The sequence below is a fragment of the Clinocottus analis genome, unplaced genomic scaffold (genome assembly GCF_023055335.1).
Source record: "Clinocottus analis isolate CAN_PGR_092001 unplaced genomic scaffold, fCliAna1.0.p SCAF_15, whole genome shotgun sequence".
Classification (NCBI taxonomy): domain Eukaryota; kingdom Metazoa; phylum Chordata; class Actinopteri; order Perciformes; family Cottidae; genus Clinocottus; species Clinocottus analis.
In genome coordinates this window covers 5,149,165-5,171,997 of record NW_027175876.1, presented here as the reverse complement: position 1 = coordinate 5,171,997, position 22,833 = coordinate 5,149,165, and the positions used below count along the sequence as shown (strand labels likewise).

The 22,833-nt window shown below is 40.4% G+C and overlaps 2 protein-coding genes across 2 annotated transcripts; one reads left to right on the top strand and one right to left on the bottom strand.

The window, feature by feature from the left end:
- Nucleotides 1-1,887: 1,887 nt before the first annotated feature.
- On the bottom strand, nucleotides 1,888-14,182 carry LOC137785779 (potassium voltage-gated channel subfamily H member 5-like). Its single transcript, XM_068577276.1, has 12 exons — nucleotides 14,110-14,182; nucleotides 12,735-12,858; nucleotides 12,094-12,200; nucleotides 11,865-11,993; nucleotides 10,921-11,033; nucleotides 10,274-10,666; nucleotides 10,079-10,171; nucleotides 9,325-9,754; nucleotides 5,891-6,090; nucleotides 5,181-5,433; nucleotides 4,767-4,963; nucleotides 1,888-3,057 (listed from the first exon to the last, which is right to left on the bottom strand). The coding sequence occupies exons 1-12, from the start codon at nucleotides 14,180-14,182 to the stop codon at nucleotides 1,888-1,890; spliced, it is 3,282 nt and encodes a 1,093-aa protein (XP_068433377.1).
- A 1,871-nt stretch (nucleotides 14,183-16,053) lies between these two features.
- On the top strand, nucleotides 16,054-21,555 carry LOC137786043 (sphingosine-1-phosphate phosphatase 1-like). Its single transcript, XM_068577655.1, has 3 exons — nucleotides 16,054-17,038; nucleotides 19,331-19,420; nucleotides 19,676-21,555. The coding sequence occupies exons 1-3, from the start codon at nucleotides 16,367-16,369 to the stop codon at nucleotides 20,225-20,227; spliced, it is 1,314 nt and encodes a 437-aa protein (XP_068433756.1). The 5' UTR covers nucleotides 16,054-16,366; the 3' UTR covers nucleotides 20,228-21,555.
- The last annotated feature ends 1,278 nt before the right edge of the window (nucleotides 21,556-22,833 follow it).

The following is a 22,833-nucleotide window of genomic DNA, read 5'->3' as shown; positions in this document are numbered from 1 at the left end:
TCGGCGCATTTCTTTGTTTTGTGTTCTGCGCATGCGCGTTTCTGTTTGCAAACAGGAAAGATGAGACATTACTGCCACCTTGTGTTCTAAAGGGCTGCACACACGCTCAATGTACTGTCTGCATATTATTTGAGGACCAGCATATGTTTGCAGACTTCTTAATTTGCTTGAAAATTATTACTTTGAAATATGTATTTATTCTGTATTTCCTGTTGTTGTCCCCTCTCGCTAAACTTCCTTTCTGTCTACTGTCAACTATTGAGTGAAAATAATCTGTATAAAAAATCAAAGTAACTACAATTAACTTGATGGCAACAGCGGTTCATGCGATACTGCTTTGATGAACAAGATAAAACATGTAAAATATCAGAAAAAAACTCTGTGCATGTTGCAGTTTTCAATGCTTTTGATTTACATAAAGACTGTCTTTTGTTGCATAACAGAGAAGACTAAACAACAGATGGTGAGCAGGCATCAGTTTTCATTATTCATTTCACTGTTTACAGGTTCCCTGGATGCATGCAACGGCATTTACACATGTGATATAAAATAGATCAACGAGCAGCCACATGCTTTCATCCTCACGGTTCGTACTAAGATGATTCAGTCACACATACAATTAAAAAAAACATGTTGGATTTAAAACTGTAATCATGCTGTTCGGTCATGTACATCATTGTAATCATCTTCATACAACTAGAATAAACAATTGCACATGTTTGCATGACAAAGAGCAGTGTCAGTTCATTTAGATTTGCATAGTGTTATGTGCTAAATGTTCTAAAATTATGAATTGGATAACTATTTAAACTTACAGGTAGTCAAAGATAAAATCATTCATACTGAAATAAATAGTAAAATTCAACATTAGAGCAAATATACCTGAGCAAGAGGCATAGTTACATGAGGGGATGTACAGTAATTTTGCTTTTACATGTCAACATATTCCCATCTTGTGACCCAACATCTTAGAACATAAGTGTTTCACAAAAAATAGAGATAATGGTATCTAACAATAATACTCTATTAAAGCACCTAGTCCTATTTCACATGCGTAGGAATGAAGCTCAGACACAACACAAAGAGTTTCTCAACAGTAAATAAAATGAATGCATAGTGCAGTGACGGATTCAAAAGAAAAGAAAATTCCCCCCAAAAATGGGTCAAACTCAAACAGAATGAACATTTTTATTATAAAACATATATTCTAAAAAAAAAAAAAAGAGTTGATCATGTCTCATTACAACAACCCTGAATGAGGCTTTATTATTGTAAGGCACATATCATTTACCTGACAATGACTACGGAGACGAAAGGGAGACATGTATTTCACACTCGGTGCACGTGGAAGTCAGAGCGGCTCTCGCTTTCTCTACGACAGCAAGTTCAAGCTGTTGAAATCATCACGACGGTTATGGCAGGTGAACCTTCTCGCTTCACCTTGTCTCTGCTGCTCTGCCAAAAACTGTAAATTTACAATAAAATAGAAGTCAAGGAAGATCATGGAAATGATATGTGATAAAAGAATGTGACTTCAGCTCCTATCAGGCTCAATGTTTCAACCAAAGCCTTCATCAGAGGATCACTCATGAGATACATAGCTATACCTTTTTTATAACGCCTCTAATATATACGTATTTTTCCTTGCAATAAGTGTTTGTTCAGTAATTGTTCCTGTTTCTTTTTGGCATTCCTAAATCTATATACACAGGACCAAAAAAGTGCCTCACAACCCCTGTTGTGTTATGGTATTCTGCATGCAGTGATGGTGCTTCATGTGAGACATTGCTTTGGCAGGCCAGAGTCCAGCAGGACATGCAAACTGGTGCTGATGTAAATCAGTGTTTAATTAAGAGATCCAGGTTCTGGGTGTTCAAATCAGTCAACTCAAAAAGGCCCATCGTCTGCCTTCGGTGTGACCGGCTTGGAGCCGGAGACTGAGTCTTGGTATTTTACTCTGGCCTTCGGGGAAGAGGTCGGCGGCAGCGAGAGTCGTCTTTTCATCGACAGCAGCCTGAGGATCTCGCTCACCTGAGACTCCAGCACCGACAGGCGGCCGCTCAGTTTCTGAATGTCTCCCTTCAGCTCCAGCTTGGCCTCATGCAAGGCGGCCTGAAGGAGCGCTTGTTCAGACACCGGCTGAACAAGAGACTGTTTGAGGGAGTCGACCCCGAGACTGTGCTCAAACGGGTTTCTCTCCAGAGGGCTTCTTTCCATCGGGCTCCTTTCAAAGGAGCTCCTCGAATCTCCGGCTCGGTCGATGCGCAGATCGCTCTTTGTGATACCGCTGTCACAGGAGTCCGTTTTGTGCAGGGCGCTTATCTCTTCACCTGCCTCTCCGGCACTGTTGCCCGCCTCTGTGCTCCCCATCTCTCCACTTTCCTCCAGATCCTGCATCTTGATGGCGACTGTCAGGAGTTCTAAGGACGGGGGTCCTTTCTGCCACTCCTCTGCTTTCTGTGGCTTCTTCTCCGGCTCGTCAACAGGAGGCGGTGGTGCGGCTGAAGCGGCGTTTTTAAACTTCGCCCAGCCTCGGGCACCACGGCTGCGGGGGACGCCGCCTCCAGCTCTCTCTTCGCCTGCACCGCTGCTCTTCGCGGGGCTGCTGACCCTCGGACAAAGCTGGCTCTCTGCGCCAGGCCTCGCTGTCGACTCCCCATCAGCCTCCCGTGTGCAGCTCTGCTCTGCAGTCTCAGCGAGGACAAATGCTTGTGGAGGTGCAGCCATGCTGCCGCCGCCGCCGCCGCCGCCCGCGTTCCCCATTCCTGAGCAGGGTGCATTATTCTGCACCGTGGAGCTGTACTCGTGCTGCTGAGGAGATGCGGACTGACACTGTGTGTAAGAGTTTGATTCGGAGTGACGGTGGTGCTGCGGCTCCACCTGTACGCAGTTATGACCAAAGTAAGAGTGAGACTCTCCCGGTGGTTGAGTGTCTCTCTGCTGCCTGAACCTCTGGAACAGCTTGCGGACTGGGTGGTCTTCGGGGATGGAGAGAGTCACCTCGTTTCTCTGGCGCTCCTGCTCCCTCTTTACATCAGCTATCTTTCTGAAGATGACCTGCAAGAGGGAGGAACCGTGCATGAGGACAACAATGTGGGGTATTCACATCGAGGCCTCATTTCCAATCCAATAGTCTAGAGCTGTAGTTGGAGGAAACAACGCATGCATACATACATACTAATGCAGCATGCTATAATACTTCCTTTAAAGCCAGGATAAGCATGGCGACCTGTTGAAATATTAAAGAACTGAAAGCAGCATCGCATGAAGGAAACCTGTGACGGATGTAATGAAGTATTAGAGTGATATCGAGCTCCAGGGAGTTTCTGGATTCCATCAGAAGACAAAGAAAATCAATGTATGCAACTTCTTAGGACCGCACTTGGACTTTTTCAAACATGCTCGAGATGAACGGTGATAGTAACTACATACAATCGTGTTCATGAACAGTTCCGAGTTCAGATTTCTTTTTCGTGGGAAAACTTTCCTGGATACGAAGCACTGCTACATGCCCTTTGTCAGTCATATCGAGGATCCCCTCCGACCCCACATGTTGAATTTTACAAGACGTAAAAGATCAAATCATCTGGGGGTTCATCTCAAACTAGCTAACTTAGATGTTGTGTTTAACGCCACGTTGTGGGAGACAATCTCTGTGACTGGAAGTTTCAAACACAAGCACTAGGGTACTTTTATGGTTAAACAAAATACAAATCTGTTTGATATAATCAACTGCAAAAAATGCAAAACTCCCACTGAAAGTGAAAGGAAATGGTTCAAAATGTTCCGATATGACACACAGCTAATAAAACAAAGCAAACCACATTTGAGGAGTTGCTTTCGGTCACTGATTTTACAGTTTACAACATTTTTAGCTTGCATGTGCAGTAAAGATGCACATGCATGCAAATCAACAGAGTACATGAGTAAAGAGAGCAACGACCGATCTTAAACCTATGCAGCACAAATTGTTTCTAAAGCTGCTCAAATCAATAATATATGGTTTTGTTTTCACTGAATACATTTTAAAAATACATACATATTTAAACATGTAGCCACAATTTTCCTTGAAATTGTTTTGATTTGGCGCTGCTTCACTGACCATGGGATTTCAGTATCTGTTATTACGTAAGCCCTCTCATAATGGAGCTGCAAGACACTGGAAAAGTCAGCGGAAATTGAAAGTACATAGCTACTTAAAACATTATGAAATAATCATAAACCTCCATGTTTCTGTCGTGGTTTGACTGTGTTCCTGAAGTTTTCTCGACACAGAGATCATACATGAATGTCTAATTTCCGAATAAAAGTGCATATTCTGATTGAGAACATCTACCGCACCTCAGAAGTATCTCTGTTCACACAAACCAGTCCTGAACAAAGAGCCCAACGACCCACGTTGACTATAAAGAGAATATTCATGAAGAATCGATGTGATGTGCACCCCATAGGAGGATATTACAGCGATGTATATGCAACAGGCTGTAACAGCAATACATCGCAATGCCTTAATGGGATTAATATGTATTTTATAGAAGAGTTCATCAAATATTTATTAGTTTTAGGTTGAACTATTTCAATAATTGACCCTTTATAAGCTTATTTTTGCAAAGTGTGGATGCACGGCATGAGTTAGTAATTAAGATGCATATAATGTGACACCTTTATTGTCTACTCTAACAAAAGCATAAAATGCCCTTTAAGAAACCAACATGGCTCCAATGAAAACCACATGGAAAGAAAAAAGCTATCCATCAGACTTTTACCCGTTTTCGTAGATTGCAGGTGAGGATGAGGTGGCGGGAGAACGTGTTGGCGAACGCGGTGTAAAACTCCAGCACCCGCATCAGGGCGTCTCTCCTGATGACGTGCAGGTCGCAGTAAGTCAACGCTCGGACATTTGCACAAGCCCGGGCCGGCGTGGTCTCTTTCCAGAACACGTCTCCAAACACATCACCTTTCCCTGCGTGGAGCCAGACATGACCACAGTGTTTAAAGAGATATCACACATCTCACATGAGCCTGGAAGTCTTTTTTATTTGAATGGACCGAGGGAAATATTCAGCACTGAATCATGAATGCATCTTTGCACCGAGGCAACCTTTGCTCTGGTTTTATCTTTACCCACAGGCCCAGATAAAACCTGACCCTGTGTATGTCGTAAGGTTGCGTTAGATTACCGAGTATTGCGATGACCTCTTCGTCCTGGATGACCTCTAGTGAGCCGGAGACTACAAAGCACAGGGTGTCCACGCTCTCTCCCACGTGAAAGATGAGGTCACCGGGTGCACAGTGTGTGGTCTGAAACTCCACCGCCAAGGAGCGCAGACAGCCGTCGCTCGCCAGACGAAACGCCGGGTGGTCGTTGAAAACCTGCCTGTTGAGGTGCACGCAGATGTCCGCGCGCATGTCTTTGGGACAAATCGAGAGAACCTGAGAGAGACGGTGAAGATATCAGATATAAGTTCTATCATCGTGGTATCGCACCGTATAAAGCCAAAGAGCTTTCAGGGAGGCACGTCAACGACGATGGCAGAAACTTTAGTAACAAGTCGTCACAAAGAAAACTTAGACAGATGTTTATCTTTAAAGGTGCAGTGTGTAGGATTTGACGGCATCTAAATTGCAACCCACTGAAAAATGTGAATGTCCCCATTTGGAGCTGGTTTTGTTTGTCTTTTCTGGGCTACTATTTGCATTTTATCACATTTTAATTAAGTACATTATGTATATTTTAGAGTGTGTTACTAAAATGGGACATTTCATGAGCTCCTACTGCCAACAACAATAAGATAAAATAAGATAATCCTTTATTCGTCCCGCAGTGGGGAAATTGCAGGATTACAGCCGCAGACACAAGTGCCCACAAAAGACACTTAGTTAATATTACCCTATCCGTGTCAATGCCCTTCGACATGGCCCAGGTGGAGACGATGAAGTCCATCACCCTCTCACTCAGACCTTTGGGCACCTGGTAAAGCTTCAGGAAGTCGCGCACGTTGTTGAGCATCTCATGGTAGCGGTTTGTGTTGGTGTACATCTGCTGGAAGATGGTGGTGACATTTCCAAAGATAGTAGCATATAGAAGCGCTAAAAGAAAAAGACACAAAGCAGCGGGACATGCAGAGCTGATTTATTCAACATGAGAAGGAACGTTATGTTTTATTCTAGGAAACCACGTGGGAGCATTAGGAGTTTGGTTCACATGGTCTGAATGTTTAAAAAAAAATCTTTAGGATTTGTATTCCAAACATTGTTCAGCATTTATACAATTATTTAGGTACACTTTTGTGTTAATTACTCGATGATTACACACTTGAGAATCATCATAGATTATATGCATATTTTATGTAGGTGGCTGAGTTAAAACATTTCAATTTCCCAAAAATATACGTACACGTGCAAAATGAAAGAGTTCACAAATTAAAGTATTGAGCATAAGGTGTCTTAATGGGTATGCATGTAAATTAGCTTCCACCTTAGAATATGTATATTAAAACCTACACGATACATTAAAGATATCACACTTACATCTTACATTAGCGATTTATTTTCCCTTTAAGATTCAATCAGTTGACTATTTCATTACCATAATACCATAAAATAAAACAATCCATTAATTGCTCCATTCCTATTCCTCTGAAGATTACCATTTCCTCCTTAGTTTAAAAAAAGGTCCTTATTTATAATTCATTAAAAATGATCATGTTTAGGGTAACAACTTGAAAGGTTTTTACTCCCATGCAAATAATCAGAGTCGTGGATTGAGCGCTTATAATGTAATTCATAATGCACATTTCCTCAGTACGAGTTCTGTGCCGCAGTGACCTCAAAGAGTCAGTCAGTATCTCTTATCGTGAGGTTTTACCCACTCAAGAGGAAAGAGTCGTCTCCAGTCGCCACAGTAGGATCACAGAGGTTAGGATACATATCCAACGTGATGGCTCATTGTCCTTTTATTACACTTGAGCCTGCAGGCAAACTCCCCCTTTCTTCTTTTCCTCTCGCATAATTACTGTATCTGTAGCAGGAGATATTTTGGCCGTAATTGAACCCGACACTTCAGTGTGACTGAGTGATCTTCGAGATCGAAACACCACAAGAATAATGGGCGTTTAGTTTTGGAAGTACAGACCTTGAAGCGTGGCCGTCAGATTGTGTTTCCCTGACAGTTTTGATTACATCGCTGTACATGCTGTTTTAGAGGAGTGGGCCAAAGGTTAGGGAAGGAAGGCGAGTCGTGACGGAGGAACTGTAAGCAAAGGCTGAAAGTGGAAGCAGTGACACTGAAGGTGAAGCTATTACTGTAACTGCAGTGGGTGATGGAAATAATACAGACACCTGAATAAAAATAGATTTCTATTTTTATAGAGCGGTTCAACGTTATTTAAATCAGGCTGGTTTGATGTATTGTTTTAGATGTAATAACGTCACATAATCAAAACGCCCTTTGAGGCAACTAGACTGTTTTGTGAATAAAACATTTGGGGTGAAGATATTGTTCACTGTTGTCTAAATTACAAATCGTTTTAGTGACTGCATCGCTTGTGATTCCCTGTAACTCAAGACCTTAATCTAATGAAGCTTGATCTAATTTACAGTTTGGTGTTATTCAAAACTGCATCGCCACTGGATCTGAATCAAAACCATGTACAGAATGTAAAATAAAAATACTCTACCGTGGCTGCTGTTAAGGTGGTTATTTTACCTGGACTCAGCTACATCAGTTTACTGCATGAACTTGTCCCTAATATTGTTCATTATGAATCAGTGAGACGGCAGCTTAATGTGAATTACACAACCAGACAATCACCGGATACTGTAAAGAATTGTTTATGTACACATAAGAATAAGATTTAAAGTGACAGAGAAAACTACATCTGCGCATGCATGTGTCTGTATGTAATGTGTGTGTTGCCTTTTGTTAAAAGCCAGCCAACTACACGTCAAGTTGAGATAAAATCATCTAAATTAACAATGCTGATTTCTGCTACCCCTCATGTTTATCTGCAAGAACCAACTATGACTCAATGGTTCTGAGCTTGAATTTGAAATCTGCACATCTTCACCATATGCTGCTTTACCGGCAGCTGGCAGACAACCAGCCGGGCAGTGGAGCACATGACCGTGACTCGCATGCAAGTAAATGCATCCAGATTGTTTCGGCTCCTGCAAGATTGTGCTGGCATATTAATTAAGAACGGATGAACGCATGGATGGGATGGAAATGGCATCAAAGGGTGAATGTATGCTGTGGAGTGATGGGGAGACTGGAAAGCGGCTATAATGCTGCGCAGCTGGCATAATCACTTCACACCTGCAGCTGCAGACATCAACCGGTAGCTTGCGTCACTTTAACAAGTGGCAGACGTCCTCTCTTCACAGGCAGCTGTCACTGAGACACTTTGGAGTAGCTTGCTGGGCTAACTAGCTGGTCCAGCTAGTTGGGTTAGCTAGCTGGGCCGGCTATAGCTAAATATCAGTCCTGTGTTACTTTGCTAAGACAAAGTTTCAAAGACAAAACCATGAAATTCTTGCATTCTCTTGTATTTATTGAATTATTTTTATGTGTCTCAGACTTAGATGTGCAACATCCCATCTTGAAATTCAACTTAATGCCAAATGCAGCTAAGATACCAGTATAAACTGATGCATGTCGATAGGACGTGGAACATGTCATTTAGACAGTAAGTGCCAGTAGAAATCGGTATGACACCGAGGTAAAAAAAGCAAAACTTTGATACTTCGAGAGTACAGATCATAACTGCGGCAACCTTTTTTAAATTATGTGTGCTTCAATAGACGTTGCCTTCATACTGTATCCCTGTGACACAGTGGAGCTGCTGTTCCCTTGTCCTCTATTCAGCTTTATTTAGACTGTCAAGGTTGTGCGTCCATTGAAGTAGAAAAACAGCAGTCACTTTGATTTAAGCTGTTCTGAAAAGCTTCGCTTAAATTTCACTTGACAAACTGTCCACCGGCAATTGATACATTTCGGGTTTGTGCCATTTGTCGGAGGCTTGGAAGAGCACAGGGACGATTGCAAGCTATGTGTTAATCGTTTAAACGTGTGTGTGTGCATGTGATGGAAAGAGCTTGTATGTGTATTGTGAGGCTGTGTGACTCCATTAACTGCTCCATTAACCACCACTCATACAAGGAATAGTAATACTACTATTTGTTATGTCAGAAACAATCTATTAGACCTGTCTTTTTATTTTATAAAATGTGATTTAGAAAATATTTTAATCTATTTAGAAGATTTGAAATATTTGGACTGGATATAAAATAGCGCTTAATGTTGGAAAGTGATTGTGTACTCACAGCCCACCATCATCATAGCCACAGAGAAAATCTTCTCTCCATCTGTGGCCGGAGCGATGTTGCCAAATCCGATGGTGGTGAGACTCGTCATGGTGAAGTAGAGAGAAGAGATGTACAAGGTGTCTTTGTTGGGACCCCCCTCCCACTGTCCGGTACCACTGGCGTTGTAGCGGTAAGGAGTCCCGATGCTCAGGGCCAACTGGTAGAGCCAGCTGTCCGTCTTAATGGTGTTGGTGGTCTCATCGATGACTTCGTAGTCCCCGATGCTGTACCAGATGCAGGCCAGCCAGTGGGCCACCAGGCCGAAGACGCACACCAGCAGAACCAGGACGGCTGCTCCGTACTCCAGGTAGTGGTCCAGTTTACGCGCCACCCGACCCAACCGGAGGAGGCGGATCACCTTCAGGGAGCTGAACAGACTGCTGAGACCCTACAAGGATGAAGGAATCGGCAAATATTTTGATGGTCATTTAAGTCACGATAATCCATTCATAATTTTAAATATTTTTGAATGTTTCTGGGTTGTATAGTCTATGATTATGAACTGAAGCTATTTCAATTTTAGACTATTTTTTGTTTCAGACTTCTGATTGAAAGTTTTACACCATTTTTTTACTTTTTTGATTAAATCGACCAAATGTTTAATTCCTGCAATATATGCAGTCATTTGATCTATTGTCAATATAAAAACAACAACTATTGATTGAAGAGGCTTTAAAAGATTACAAAAACAACAACAAATGTATTTCCTTACTGGGAGGAGAGAGTCTTCTGCTCGTGTGGTGTTCCTGTGGAAAATGGAGGAATCACGAAGATGACTCGCTCGAGATGAAGACGTGGAGACATCCTTAACAGAAACAATCAATCAGAAATGTTTTGATATTTTCATGCAGTGTGAAGGACCAACACGTAAACCCTTTCAGCAATACATGAATGCAAATTGACTCACCTCATTCACGTGTTCAAAGGCGTTGATGATGTCGTAGGGCAGACAGGACAGCAGGTCGATGACGAACCACGTCTTCAGGTAGTTCATCCGGATGAGCTTCGCGTCTGAAATGACTTCCCCGGCAGGACCCACGAAGGTGGTGTGGAAGTTGAGCACGATGTCGACCAGGAAGATGACGTCCACGACGCTGTCCAGCACCAGCCAAACCAGATTGTTCTGCTTGGTCTTGAAGGAGACGTTGTAGGGCACCATGATGGCGGTGTAGAAGGTGAGGATGAGGATGACCCAGTCCCAGGTGGTCTTAAAGGTGCAGTAGTGGAGGATGATGTGCGGAGGGGTCTTTGGGGCCTCCTGTTTGTACTGAGGGAGGATGTCTGATCCCAGCTGAAGAGCCTTTATAGAGAGGGGAATATTTAACGTTGTGAGTACAAAGTCACACGCTATGTGCAACAAGGAACAACAGTTTCATCGGAGATCCTTCTAGTTGTGCAGATTTAGGGTGGATTTTTTCTTTATTTTTATAAAATATACTCATCTCAGAATCTGGATGTTCTACCAGTGTCTTTAAATCAGTTTCTTGATTTAGCTTGTGGTATTTTTAGGGAGATAAATAGCAAACTCTTCCTCTAGACCCGGACGCTCCTCACCTCAGCCAGTCTGGACGGCTTGTGGCTGAGCTCAGTGCTCAGCGGCGCTAACTGCTGCACCAGGTTGCGATTGTTGGTCAGTGCCCGCGTCAGTCTGGCAAACTTTGTCCATCCTGCTCAGAGACAAAAAAGACAAACCGTTGTATGCAGATTTGAATTCTACAAACAATGCTGTAATGTCACTTCAAATAATGGTCATTATCTTGGTGAAGAAAACACGTTGAGGCTACATAACTGCGATTTCAATGAAGTGATTTCCTAATTGTTGGAACATTATTTCTTCTCTTCAGCATCAACAATCAGGCTGGCAGGTTTATGAGCTACCTTCAGTTTAGAAAGAACAGAATTTGTCCAATCCATGTGATTGTACAAGATTTTTTTAATTTTTTTTTTTTTACTGTATTTCAAAGCAAAAAGGACAAAACAGCACTTGTGACACATGCTGAGCAGGACTAAATGTTTTCAAATTGAATCAACTGGCTGCGGACCGATTCTTTTATTCCCTCCGTTCATAATCAGAATGGCATGTGCCATCCCCATGTGGCCTGAGTGTCTTTTGTTTCTGCTTGATGTATGTAAAAGTCTTAGTGGCACACTTAATCCCCTGGGACATGGCGCCCTCAGAGACCAGCGTTCACTGACCCGCACACACAACACCTGGACAGTTGTATGCTACATACCAGGAAACAAACGTCTGTTAAGTCACAGCCACTCAGCTGCACTGCACCCTCCATGGTGTTGTTGGATTAAATTGAGCTTTGGCTGGACCTGAATGAGATATCTACTTGATGTAAATGTGTGTTGTAACCCTTGAGTGTGTGAAGTAAGTCATTAAAATGCCAGAAGTGAATGAACCAAAATGGTGTGTCATGATTTCACTTCAATACTGAATGCATTCTGGTTGAAACCCTTTGAACCAGATACAAACATATGAACTGTCTCACCTTTAGTTGTTTCATCTTCAATCGGCTGTTTGAAAAGCGTGATGTCTCTGAAGGTGCAGAGGAAAAGCACCACCTTATTGTTCTCATTTCTGATTGGAGCTACCTGCATGTAGAGCCATATCGGTGTTCCTGTAGGAAACAGTTTAAAGGAGTTGTGAGAGAGCACAATTGTCGTCAGGCATTTGATGATTTTTAGTATGAAAAATAGTAAATCTATAGTGAAACTTACTATTCTTTGTATAGAGCAGAACATCATAGAAATGAGACTCATAGTTATTGAAGGTCTGTCTGATTTTGTCTATAGTCTTCTTATCAGTCAGGTCACCATACATGAAACTGCAAAAAAAAGGGAGACCGACACAAAAAAAAAGCAAAAGGGAGCGTGTTGTTTTAAGAAAGAAAGGCAGAACATTAAAGACAGACATCATTAACTCGTACTAAACATCTTTTCTTCTTCTTCAGCTTTATTGGAGTTGCTGCAAATCAGTAGTCACATTTTTTTACGATGACAACAACAAGATCATTGCATAGGTTCTAGTCCTCTGTCCAATTTGACCCAATCCATAATTATTTTACCTTTTATAGAATAGATTTGTATGTCTGAAGATCAGATTGTATGGTGCCTTTTAAAATTTGGACAGAGACAACAGATAAAAGCTCCTTTTTTTGTGGCAAAAATCTGGTTTCATTTACAGTGTTTTTTTCTTTTCTTGTGTTAATCAAGAAGCGCAGCTCCTGACAAATAAAGATATATTGGAAGTGCTGGTGCTGAGATTCAATATGAAAAAGAAAAAACACTGTAATCTTTTTTGTATTCACTTTTAGATGCAAGATATTGGTCAGATCATCAAACAACAAACGGCATCTTACTTGCACGAGCTGCTTCTGTGCATGACTTCAGCTCTGTGGTATCCAGACAGCTTGCAGAATCCATCGTTGCTGTAAACGACTGGCCACTCCACGATCTGTGCGTTTCCCAACAGGAAACTGGTTTCTGCAAGAAAATATACAGCAGTCTGAAACAAAACTAGTCAAGACTAACAATAAACCTTATGGGCACTTGTTGAACAACACTTTGGGGTATGTCAGTTAAATCTGATATTTCGGTGTTATTTTTAAATACAGCCTTGTATAAATCCTCCTGGTGACCAGTGTCATGATTCAGAGATATTACATACAAGATATAAAGTGTTGAAATCTGTATGTGAAATATAGCAAATCACTGTAAAGCAACTGTTCCACTATTAGCCTTATTTTAATAATCATAATGGAACCAAGATCATGACTATTTAAAGCAGTAAACAATGGCAATTAGACGAGTCACTCAGCAGAAATAGTTGTTGATAAAATGTTTATGTTCCTCCCTTAATGTAAATTAAATATTGATGAGGAGCTGCAAAGTTGTCCAGCTTCATAGCAGCACCAAAACTGCTGCCTCGACAGAAATGACTGAGGACATTTTTGGAGAGATTCAGACAATAATGACTGAATTTCAAATTATTTTAACAGAATAAATTTGTCACAAAATGTACTACAGAGGTGAGACATTTAATGAATTGACCAATCTTGGTCTTTACAGTACAGTTTGTCTGACATTGTGCACTTCATCTTGTGATGAGGAGCATCACAGCCTCACTCTTATTGGGAAGCTATTAGTTGTCTCTGTGTCTGTCAATGCCCAACATACTTGTAATGATAATACAATGATAATCTGAAATACAAACAACACATACTAACAATTATAATTGCAACATAAGGCAATAATGTAAGTGAAAGAGAAAAGGAAAATTCAAGAAGTAGTTGAATCCAGAAGAACTCATCAGAAATAAAGCTCATCAGAAAAAGTATCTTATAATGAGTAATAAAACATCAAAATGAATTTTGACAGGCCAGTAAACATTCTTGTTTATATTGATATTATGTATTAATAATAATAGTATATTAATAAATGTCTTACTGGGTATCGTAAGTATAAACTATCATACTGACTTGCATGGATTAACTGAGGGAATTTGGACACTAGGGCATTATTTATATTTCATTGTTAGGTAGTTGCATAAAAAGTGGAAATTACAACATTCAAGTCTTCATTGCTGCTGCTTTCCATTCCACAGACATAACATTGAAGGTTTACTTCAGCATCACATGCAGCGTTGTGTGGTGCTGTGGGTGACCTGCCGAATCAACGTCCATTCTTTCTTTCTATCTTTCTTTCTTTCTTTTTTAATTTCACAGTAAAACTCACCGCTGGAGCGCCGGACAATATTTTCCAGAAAAGTGTTCTGCGGAGCCACCAGTCCTCTCTTGCCCCCATGCATGATGAGGGTTCCGGGCAGAGACTCGGAGCTGCTCGGTGGTCGTGCTGTTAACAAATACTAAATACCCCCCTCAGCTGGCTGCTCGACCGGAGCGTGGACCACAAGTGTCAAGACGACGAGAGTTAAATATGGTGCTTCCGGGATGAGGCGTTGGAAATAAATACATCATTGCCGAATGTGGCATTTTTTTCCATCGTAAATAGCTACAGATACTATTTAATGTGGAACTTGAGGTAAAATGGCACTTATTGTCCCAGAATTATTCACATCACATTTACGACCACGTTGTTCTATATATGGAGTAACAGGATAAGCTTAGTCACACAACATAACTTGGAGACCCGCTAAATGAAGATCAGTCTTTGAATATATTGTGTATAAATATACACAAGAATCACATCAGCCTGAAGAAAAAAACACATTCAATTTTATGTTTTTTTAATGCTTTTATTTTGGAGGTAACTCCGCTATAATATCCCGGTGTTATTCTTGTATTATTGTCTGTAGCTTCACAGACCTGTATACATTGATTGACCTGGGATTTCTACTATATTTTTGTGAGAATTACATTAAGATCGTGGGTAATGATTGGAGATGTATTTGTATTTGATGTGGTCCGACCACACCTGATGCTTTTCACACTATCCAAACCACAAAATATGTGGCAAAAGTTTGTTTTTTTTACATGAATTCAAAAACGTTGGTAATATGTGTGTTTGAATAGCGTCAACTTATATTAGGAATTTCTAAAATATAATTCGACTAATTCAGAAAATAAGAGCATTTAAAAGTGTAGATAAAAATAGCTTACAAGTATTGTCGTACTACTTAGTTATTAGTTAATTTGGGGATGAAGATGATACATACACAAATAAAATCAGTTTACAAACTATCATACATTGTTATAGATTATTAAATGCGAACTAACATAAATTAGCTCCACACTGAGCAATAACATGAAACACTGCATGCGTACATGTTCATAATCATCCTATACAATAATCCACTTTATTTATTTTTGGCTGCAGGACTTTTTATTATATGTTATTATGGGTGTTTTAAAATTATTTATTTTTTTCACCACTGGTTATTCACTTGTAGGTACAAATACTTTTAAGGTAAACGTTAGTTTTTCAGTATATGTAATTCGTCACATCTCCAGCAGGGGGAGTACTTGGAGGTTTTGTATATTGACCGATTGACATAAAGTCAAATGAAGAAGAAGTGGGTGCACTCTGGAATAAGTGTTATCAACTTGGCAACTTTGTTGCTAAATCTGACAATTTTTCAAATCTTCTTGGCGACTTTGTTTTGTCAAAAGCGACTACCGACAAATGTATCGACTTTTTTCTGATGTTATTGGAGACTTTGGAAGATTGCTTTGGTGTTTTTTAGATCTGACGTGAAACCACGTGTTGTTCTGCAGATCCTCAACGAGCAGCAGGTGCTTCCGTGAGCACCCCTTGCCGTCCCAAAGCATTCACAGGCGGTCAGTCTCTCAGTAGCAGTCAGAGAGGAAAGAGGAGATTGCGCGTCCAGACTCCAGACTGCAGATGAATCGCGCATGCGCAAACCCGCCGCCGATCTTACCCTGGCCTCCAGAGCAGGATGTAAACGTAACTGTTTCTTTCCTGTCACACTCAAATACACTACTGCATTTGACTCACACAGCCTTCCTGTCCAGTGTGTGTGTGTGTGTGTGTGTGCGTGTGACAGTGTGTGTGTGTGTGTGTGTGTTCCTTTCTGTGATATGAGCTAAACATCGAGCGTTGCCGTTATGCAAATGAGGCACTGGCGTCATTAAGCGACTTTTTGAACAGCCAATCGCTACGTTCCTTACTGAGGAGTTAACGACACCGCACACAGGAATAACGGCCTGACGCAGTTAGCTGGTGGGTGGCTGTGCGTGAATTAGAGTATACCATGAAGTAATGGTAGACTGTGACCACTTCAGCGGACTTTGGATGCTGCCGTCCACGCCGACGTACAAGGTCTGTGAAACGACTGCAGATCCCGGGTCGTCGTGAAGTGTCGCTGCTCCGTGCTGTGTGGGTTTTATTTGAGGAATGCAGCGGCCGCCGAGCTCCACTTCTTCTCCTTGAGCTCACTCGATGGACATGAACTCTGCGTTTGACGGCGAAGCATTGTCGCGCATCTCCAACTGACGGTTATTTTCTAAGAGTCATGGCGACCGACTTCGTGAAGACGTTTGTGCAGATGTGTAATTATCTCCAGGACCCGTGTCACGTAGCGAGGTTTCAATACATTTGTGGCGTTAAAGGAACATTTCCGGTCAAACCGAGCCAACCGGATGGTGGGGACTCGGAGACGAACTGTCCCGGACTGAGGAAGAGGGTCCACCAGGGAGGACCGAGCCCGGACGCCGGTGTTGGCAATGGGGCGGCCGCGCCGCGGGTTAACGGCTTGCCGGGTGACGTTACCGGCGGGCCGGGCGGTGCACCAGTGGAGCCGGACACAACCAGAGCGAAACCCCTGCGGAGGAACTCCCTAACCGGAGATGTGGGTCAAGAGTTCCTGATCCAAAACAAGTTCCTGTTCTACCTCTTCACGTTTGGCACCGAGCTGGGCAACGAGATGTTCTTCATCGTCTTCTTCCCTTTCCTCTTCTGGAACATCGACGCCCTGGTCAGCCGGAGGCTCATCGTGGTCTGGGCCTGGAACCTGTTCGTGGGTCAGTCCACCAAGGACATGGTCCGCTGGTCCCGTCCGGCCTCTCCTCCAGTCGTGAAGGTGGAGGTCTTCTACAACTCTGAGTACAGCATGCCGTCCACGCACGCGATGACGGGGACCGCCATCCCCTTCTGTCTCTTCATGCTGACCTATGGACGGTGGCAGGTGAGAAGCACTTCTTAAAACACTGATCCCAGAGCGTCACATTTAAGGTAAAACAACACTGAAGGTGTGAAGAAATGTAACCTACAGCTTGAATGCAGAAGAAGACAAAGCAGGATAACCAGCAGGGTCAATGGGTCAACTGCTTCAGGGGCCCCAAAGTCAACATGGTTACAGTCAAGTACATTTAATTTAGCAGAGGCTTTTATCCAAAGCGACTTACAATAAGTGCATTCAACCATGAGTACAAACTCAAAACAACAAGAATCAGGAAAGTACAATTTCTTCAAGAAAGCCAAACTACGAAGTGCTGTAAGTAAGTGCTACTAAAGTGCTGCTAAGGTGCTAAGTAGTTTGTTATACTTACATATATTGGAAAGCAATCGGTTAAAGCTACAATTACCTAGTTCAATAATTGATTAGTCTATTTACATAAACTTTTTTAGTCATAAATAAGTCCTTAAGGCACCCAGTTTATTTAGTATTCTATTAATCTAATATCACACTCGTAACATGCATAGCTTTTCATGTGTGAGATTGCATATCTGCTTCTTTTTTTCTCTGAGAGTTGGTGTTTTATTTACTTTTAGTGTGAAAATATTTGATCATGTCAACGCCAGCTCTGAAACCTTGACCTGACGTGATAAGTAAGGTGTCTCCTGCTTTCTTACCCACTGCGTCCTGTCTTGTATGGCGTTGTGTCAAAAGAATAAAAGTCAGTCGATATTATGCTTACTTATGGTGCATATTTGCCTTTTAATTGTACAAATGATCCAAGACACTGCAAACCGGGGGAATAATATTCTGATCCAATGGGTACTTAAACACAACAGGATACATACGTGCGCTGAACAGAGTGAGAGGAAAAATAAATAATAACGACTCATTTGTGGCCCCACTGGTCCCAACGGTGTTAATCCAGCTCTGGCCAAATGTTCAAGGGCACTAAGAGCCAAAGTTTCAAGGTTAAGGTGAAATAAATCTAGATTTAAAAAAGACCAAAGTTAGAGAAATACACAAAGCTTTTGACCTGCATCAAATGTTAAAAGCTCTTAATGACCACCTTTGTCTCCCCTCTGCAAACGAGTCAGTGGGTCTGTCTGGAAAAAAGGAATAGAAAAAAACAAAACACAGACTGCCTTTTGAATTATTGTTAATTCTTGTTGCCCAGTCTCATATGAACTTGGAGCCAAACACATTCCTCTGTTAACATAACAGGGTGTGTCAGGAGTTCAGGCGAACTGTGAAAAGATAGTTTCAGATTGTTAGATAAACAAGACTCACTAATCTACATTGTAAGACACACAGACAAAGAAGGAGCCAGTGGATTTGACTTAAGGGAAGTGAAAGTATCTGTAAAATGAAAAAGGAACAAAGTAAGGGAGGGTGATTCATGTTATGAATTAAGTCACTAATTATCTTTAATTTCATAAGTAATTTAAGAGGCAAACTAAAATGAATCTTTGCTGATGAGCTTCTGTGCCCTCTGCACGGTCTGCCCTCATCATTTGTGCGTCAAGAACACACACACCAGTCTGTTGAGTTGTTGTCATTAATAACTTTAGTTGATTTTAAATTTGAACCCCATGATTCATGTAATGTATAAAATTCAAATCCCGAAGTGATTCCATTTATTATCCTTTTGATCAAGTCCCATGTGTCAAAATTCTTTCGTAATCTCTTGGATGCAGGGGAAAGTCGGCTTACCCCTGCATCTTGTGCACACAGTGTTTAATGAAAAATAAATGCATTAGCAGAATTGCCCTCAAAATACATGCAAGCGTAAAGCCTAAATGCTATTTTCGTTGTAAATTTGCATAAGATCCTTGAACTCAGTTCAAGTAGTTGACCGAACTGCCTGAACTCTTTTGGTGTCATCAAGTACACTGATGTGAACGGTTGAGAAACTGACACATTAAAGATAAAGAGGTTACAAAAAGATAAGATGCAGACCATAAACCGCTTCTATGACAGGAGAACGTGTGAGCTTAGGACCTGTTTTTTATGTCTCCGACACCATGAAATTGATATTTGTAGTTTTGTAAAATTTCATGATGAACATTATGATTCCCATCAAATTTGCTTTACACGTTCATGCTCCTCTCAGGATGATCTGTAATAACTTGTGAGCTTCCTATCAGTGCTGTCATCAGGTTAATTTGCCCAATAGTTTGGTTTTACTGTGAAACTCTCGAAAAACTATGATGTGGGTTATTGTATTTTTTATTTAATGTTCATCTTCAGCCACCTTTTTTCTAAAGTAATTATTACTTGTCTTTTATGTTTTGCTCCTAGTATACCTTCCTCTTTGGCTTTTGTGTGGCTCTCAGCTGGAGTGTCCTTGTGTGTGTGAGCAGAGTCTACATGGGGATGCATTCTATTCTGGTAAGTATATAATATGCATAATATGAAATAAATACAAATTAAGGCCAAATTACATTTGGTGGCCAGCCAATTTATGTTAGTAGATGTTGTTTATGTTCTGATAACTCATGTTAAGTCGGCAATCAAAACACAATAAATCCTAAAAAGGGCTTTCTAAGACTTTGTGTATCAAGCATGTGTGTGCACATGAGTAAAATTTGTGGCTTTTGTGGCATGTATGCATAGTTTACAATGCTTTGTGTCCCTGTGTTGCAGGAGGTAATAACAGGCTTCCTCTACAGCCTTCTTATTCTAGCCTTTTTCCATCCAATTTTGGACAAGATCGACAACTTCTACATGACGAACCACTTTGCTCCTCTTGTGATTATCGTGTCCCATGTGAGCCTCGGACTTGTGGCTTTCTCTCTGGATTCCTGGAGCACCTCTCGGGGTGATACAGCTCAGGCTCTGGGCACCGGGGTCGGAGCTGCCATCGCTACCTATGTGAACTATCAGCTGGGGCTGCTGCTGGATCCACCACTGTCCTCACTTCCTCTAACTTTACCAACAATCAGCACTAATTTGGTGGCTCTCTCTCTGCTGCGCTTCCTCATTGGAGTCGCGGTCATCCTCGTCACGAGAATGGTTATGAAAGCGGTGACTATTCCGTTCCTATGCCGACTGTTTGGGCTGCCTTCAGATGATGTGAGGCAAGCGAGGCAGCACATGAAAGTAGAGCTGCCGTACCGTTACATTGTCTACAGTGTTGTTGGTTTTAGTTGCGTCTGTGTGGGGCCTCTCATCTTTAGGATCTTTAACCTTGTTTGAGTGTTGTGTGCAAACTGTCATTTACTGCTGACATGGTGGTGAAGGCAAAGAGCACTTGGAAACATGCTGCTGTTTTTGACACAAGATAGATTCTGTTTCTGCACGATAGAAACAGATTTAAAGGATACATTTGGTGATATTCTGTTTTATTTTTTTGTATTGTCAATATTTCTCTGTGCCCATGCTCAGGGTGTTTCTTCATTATGGTGAGCATTGGCACTGTATTTCATACCGAGTTGGTCTCACCCACACATACACCAGTCTCACACTGTGAATGCACCAAATGTGTATAAATCTGTGGCCGAAAAGAGTCTACAACAAAGTCAAGCAGAAGTAATTACTTCGAAACTCCAGCTGTTTTAAGGAGTAATTTAGCCTTTGAAACCAAAGTATATATTTGTGACTCATTTAAAAAGATGTTCCTTTTTATAAGGGACCAGTGTGCTCTGGGGCTCAGAGCCACAAACTATAGAAAGTAGGAAAATGTTGATGCACCAAAGGTTGGATTTGGCCTTTTTGATGGGATTTCTTGACTATAACAATATAGAACATCACTAGCCTTATCCTTTAAGATCCACCTGCGGTCGACACATTTAAGGGTTACCTGGAACTTGCAAATAAGTAAGCTATCAAATGTACTGTCATGATGCTTGCATTGAAAAATAAGGAATATATTAATTTACATCATTGATTGAAATATATAAGAACAAGTTATTGGATTCCAGAATAAACCAAACTGAATCAGTAATGTGTGAAGTTGCTTCACTTCAGTTGTCCCAATCTCTATTTAACGACAGGAGAAACATGTCTGTATCATAAAGATTGTTTCTGTATTATCGTAGTCGTTATCTATATCATTACCTTTTTTTTTTTTGTCCATTTGTCGTACTTGTTTCAAAAAACAGTTGTAATTTAGGTCAAGTGTAAATTAAGTGTTCTGAATAATCGTTTGAAAGCTTAAAATTAATATAAAATATTTTTGATAATGTTTTTGCCATTTTTCCTAACTTCTGCTGAATTGTTGCTGTAGAAAAAAATATAATTATATATTATTCATACTTGATTTCAAAAATCACATTTAGGCGACTTTTCAGCTGACCTTCCTTAAACTACAGTATATAAAACAAATTTACCCTTGCACTTATCTGAATGTATTAATTGATTATTTGCTGTTTGACTATCAATAATTTGCTCTAATATTTATGTCAGAATTGTATTATTGCCTGAGCATTTATACAAAGTACTCATTAATATGTACAGGTCTATTATTACCATCCATTCCCACACATGTTTTTTGTTGTGTAAGGATTGTATCCTTTTGGAAAATAAATAAATATGCAAAACAATACATTTTGAATGCTTTTTTATTCTTCAGAATTTCTAAAATGAACTTTTCTCACAATAAACCTGAAGACTGCCAATCAATCAGTGGATGGGATGTTAGACCATTGTGGATTATGTGTTTGAGTACTGTTTTGTTGACAGTGGCGGACATGAGACTTTTAGTTGACAGGAAAACATCAGACCTGTTATAATATCAAAAATGAATGTAACTAACTTTGTTTGAAATTAGTCCTATTAACAAGTTGACAATAGAAAACGTCAAGTCGAACAATTGTTCCAAAAAAGATAATTTAGCAGAAAGAAAGTGAGGGTAAAAACCTTAAATAATTGTATGTGAGATACTGCAAAAATCCAGTTTGTTTTATCAATAGTGAGGGAAAGCACGGAGTGTAGTGTCATTTGTTTTACTCCCGGCATCAAAATAGCACTTTGGGTTCATACCTAACCTTTCAACAATATAGATAAGGTTTTTAGTATATATTTTCTTTGTAATCTCCCCCCCCCCCACCTCCCTACATACATCTAGCCCAATCAGTGTTTTTTTCTGTGCTCCATAAGTTGAACTTTCACAGAGGTGAGGTCATGGCCTGACTTTACCTGTGCAATCTTGTACCATTATTTATTTAGCAGCTAATGATATATTTAAACAGTTAACATCAGTATTTGAAGCTAGTCATATTCAAAAGAAATTTAACTAAGTATGAATGATAAGAAATATACAATTTTGTGACATAGTTGTTTTATAATTCGGTATTATTCAAGCACTATTTTCAGGCCTTTTAAGTATCTCCAACCTCTCTAAACTGGGCCACAGCTAGGCACCCATAAACCTTAACATCCTTTTATTTTAGGAGATTTTTCAGAGATTTTTAGAGATGGTACTTACTGTGTGTTAATAGTTTTCATATTAATATGATTGTATACTTTTATTTTGATGCTTTAGCAACCTTGTTTTGTTTATATATATATATATATATATATATATATATATATATATATATATATATATATATATATATATATTTATATTTATATATATTTATTTATATTTATATATATATATTATTTATATATATATACATATATATATATACATTGAAGCTAATTATATATATATATATGTATATGTTGAAATGTATGCCAATAAAACCACATTTAATTGAATAATGCAATTATGCCAATGAAGCTACATTTAATTGAATGGACAAACTTTCATCAATGGTTTTGTAATAAGGTTGTAAAAACTCATTTTGTACCTTTTG

Coding starts and splice junctions, on each gene's coding strand:
- LOC137786043 (XM_068577655.1), top strand. CDS start 16,367: ATGGCGACCGACTTCGTGAAGACGTTTGTGCAGATGTGTAATTATCTC. Junction 17,039..19,330: donor TGACCTATGGACGGTGGCAG/GTGAGAAGCACT, acceptor TTTTGCTCCTAG/TATACCTTCCTCTTTGGCTT. Junction 19,421..19,675: donor TGGGGATGCATTCTATTCTG/GTAAGTATATAA, acceptor CCTGTGTTGCAG/GAGGTAATAACAGGCTTCCT.
- LOC137785779 (XM_068577276.1), bottom strand. CDS start 14,182: ATGCATGGGGGCAAGAGAGGACTGGTGGCTCCGCAGAACACTTTTCTG. Junction 12,201..12,734: donor CACAGAAGCAGCTCGTGCAA/GTAAGATGCCGT, acceptor TTTTTTTTGCAG/TTTCATGTATGGTGACCTGA. Junction 11,994..12,093: donor TCTGCTCTATACAAAGAATA/GTAAGTTTCACT, acceptor TGTTTCCTACAG/GAACACCGATATGGCTCTAC.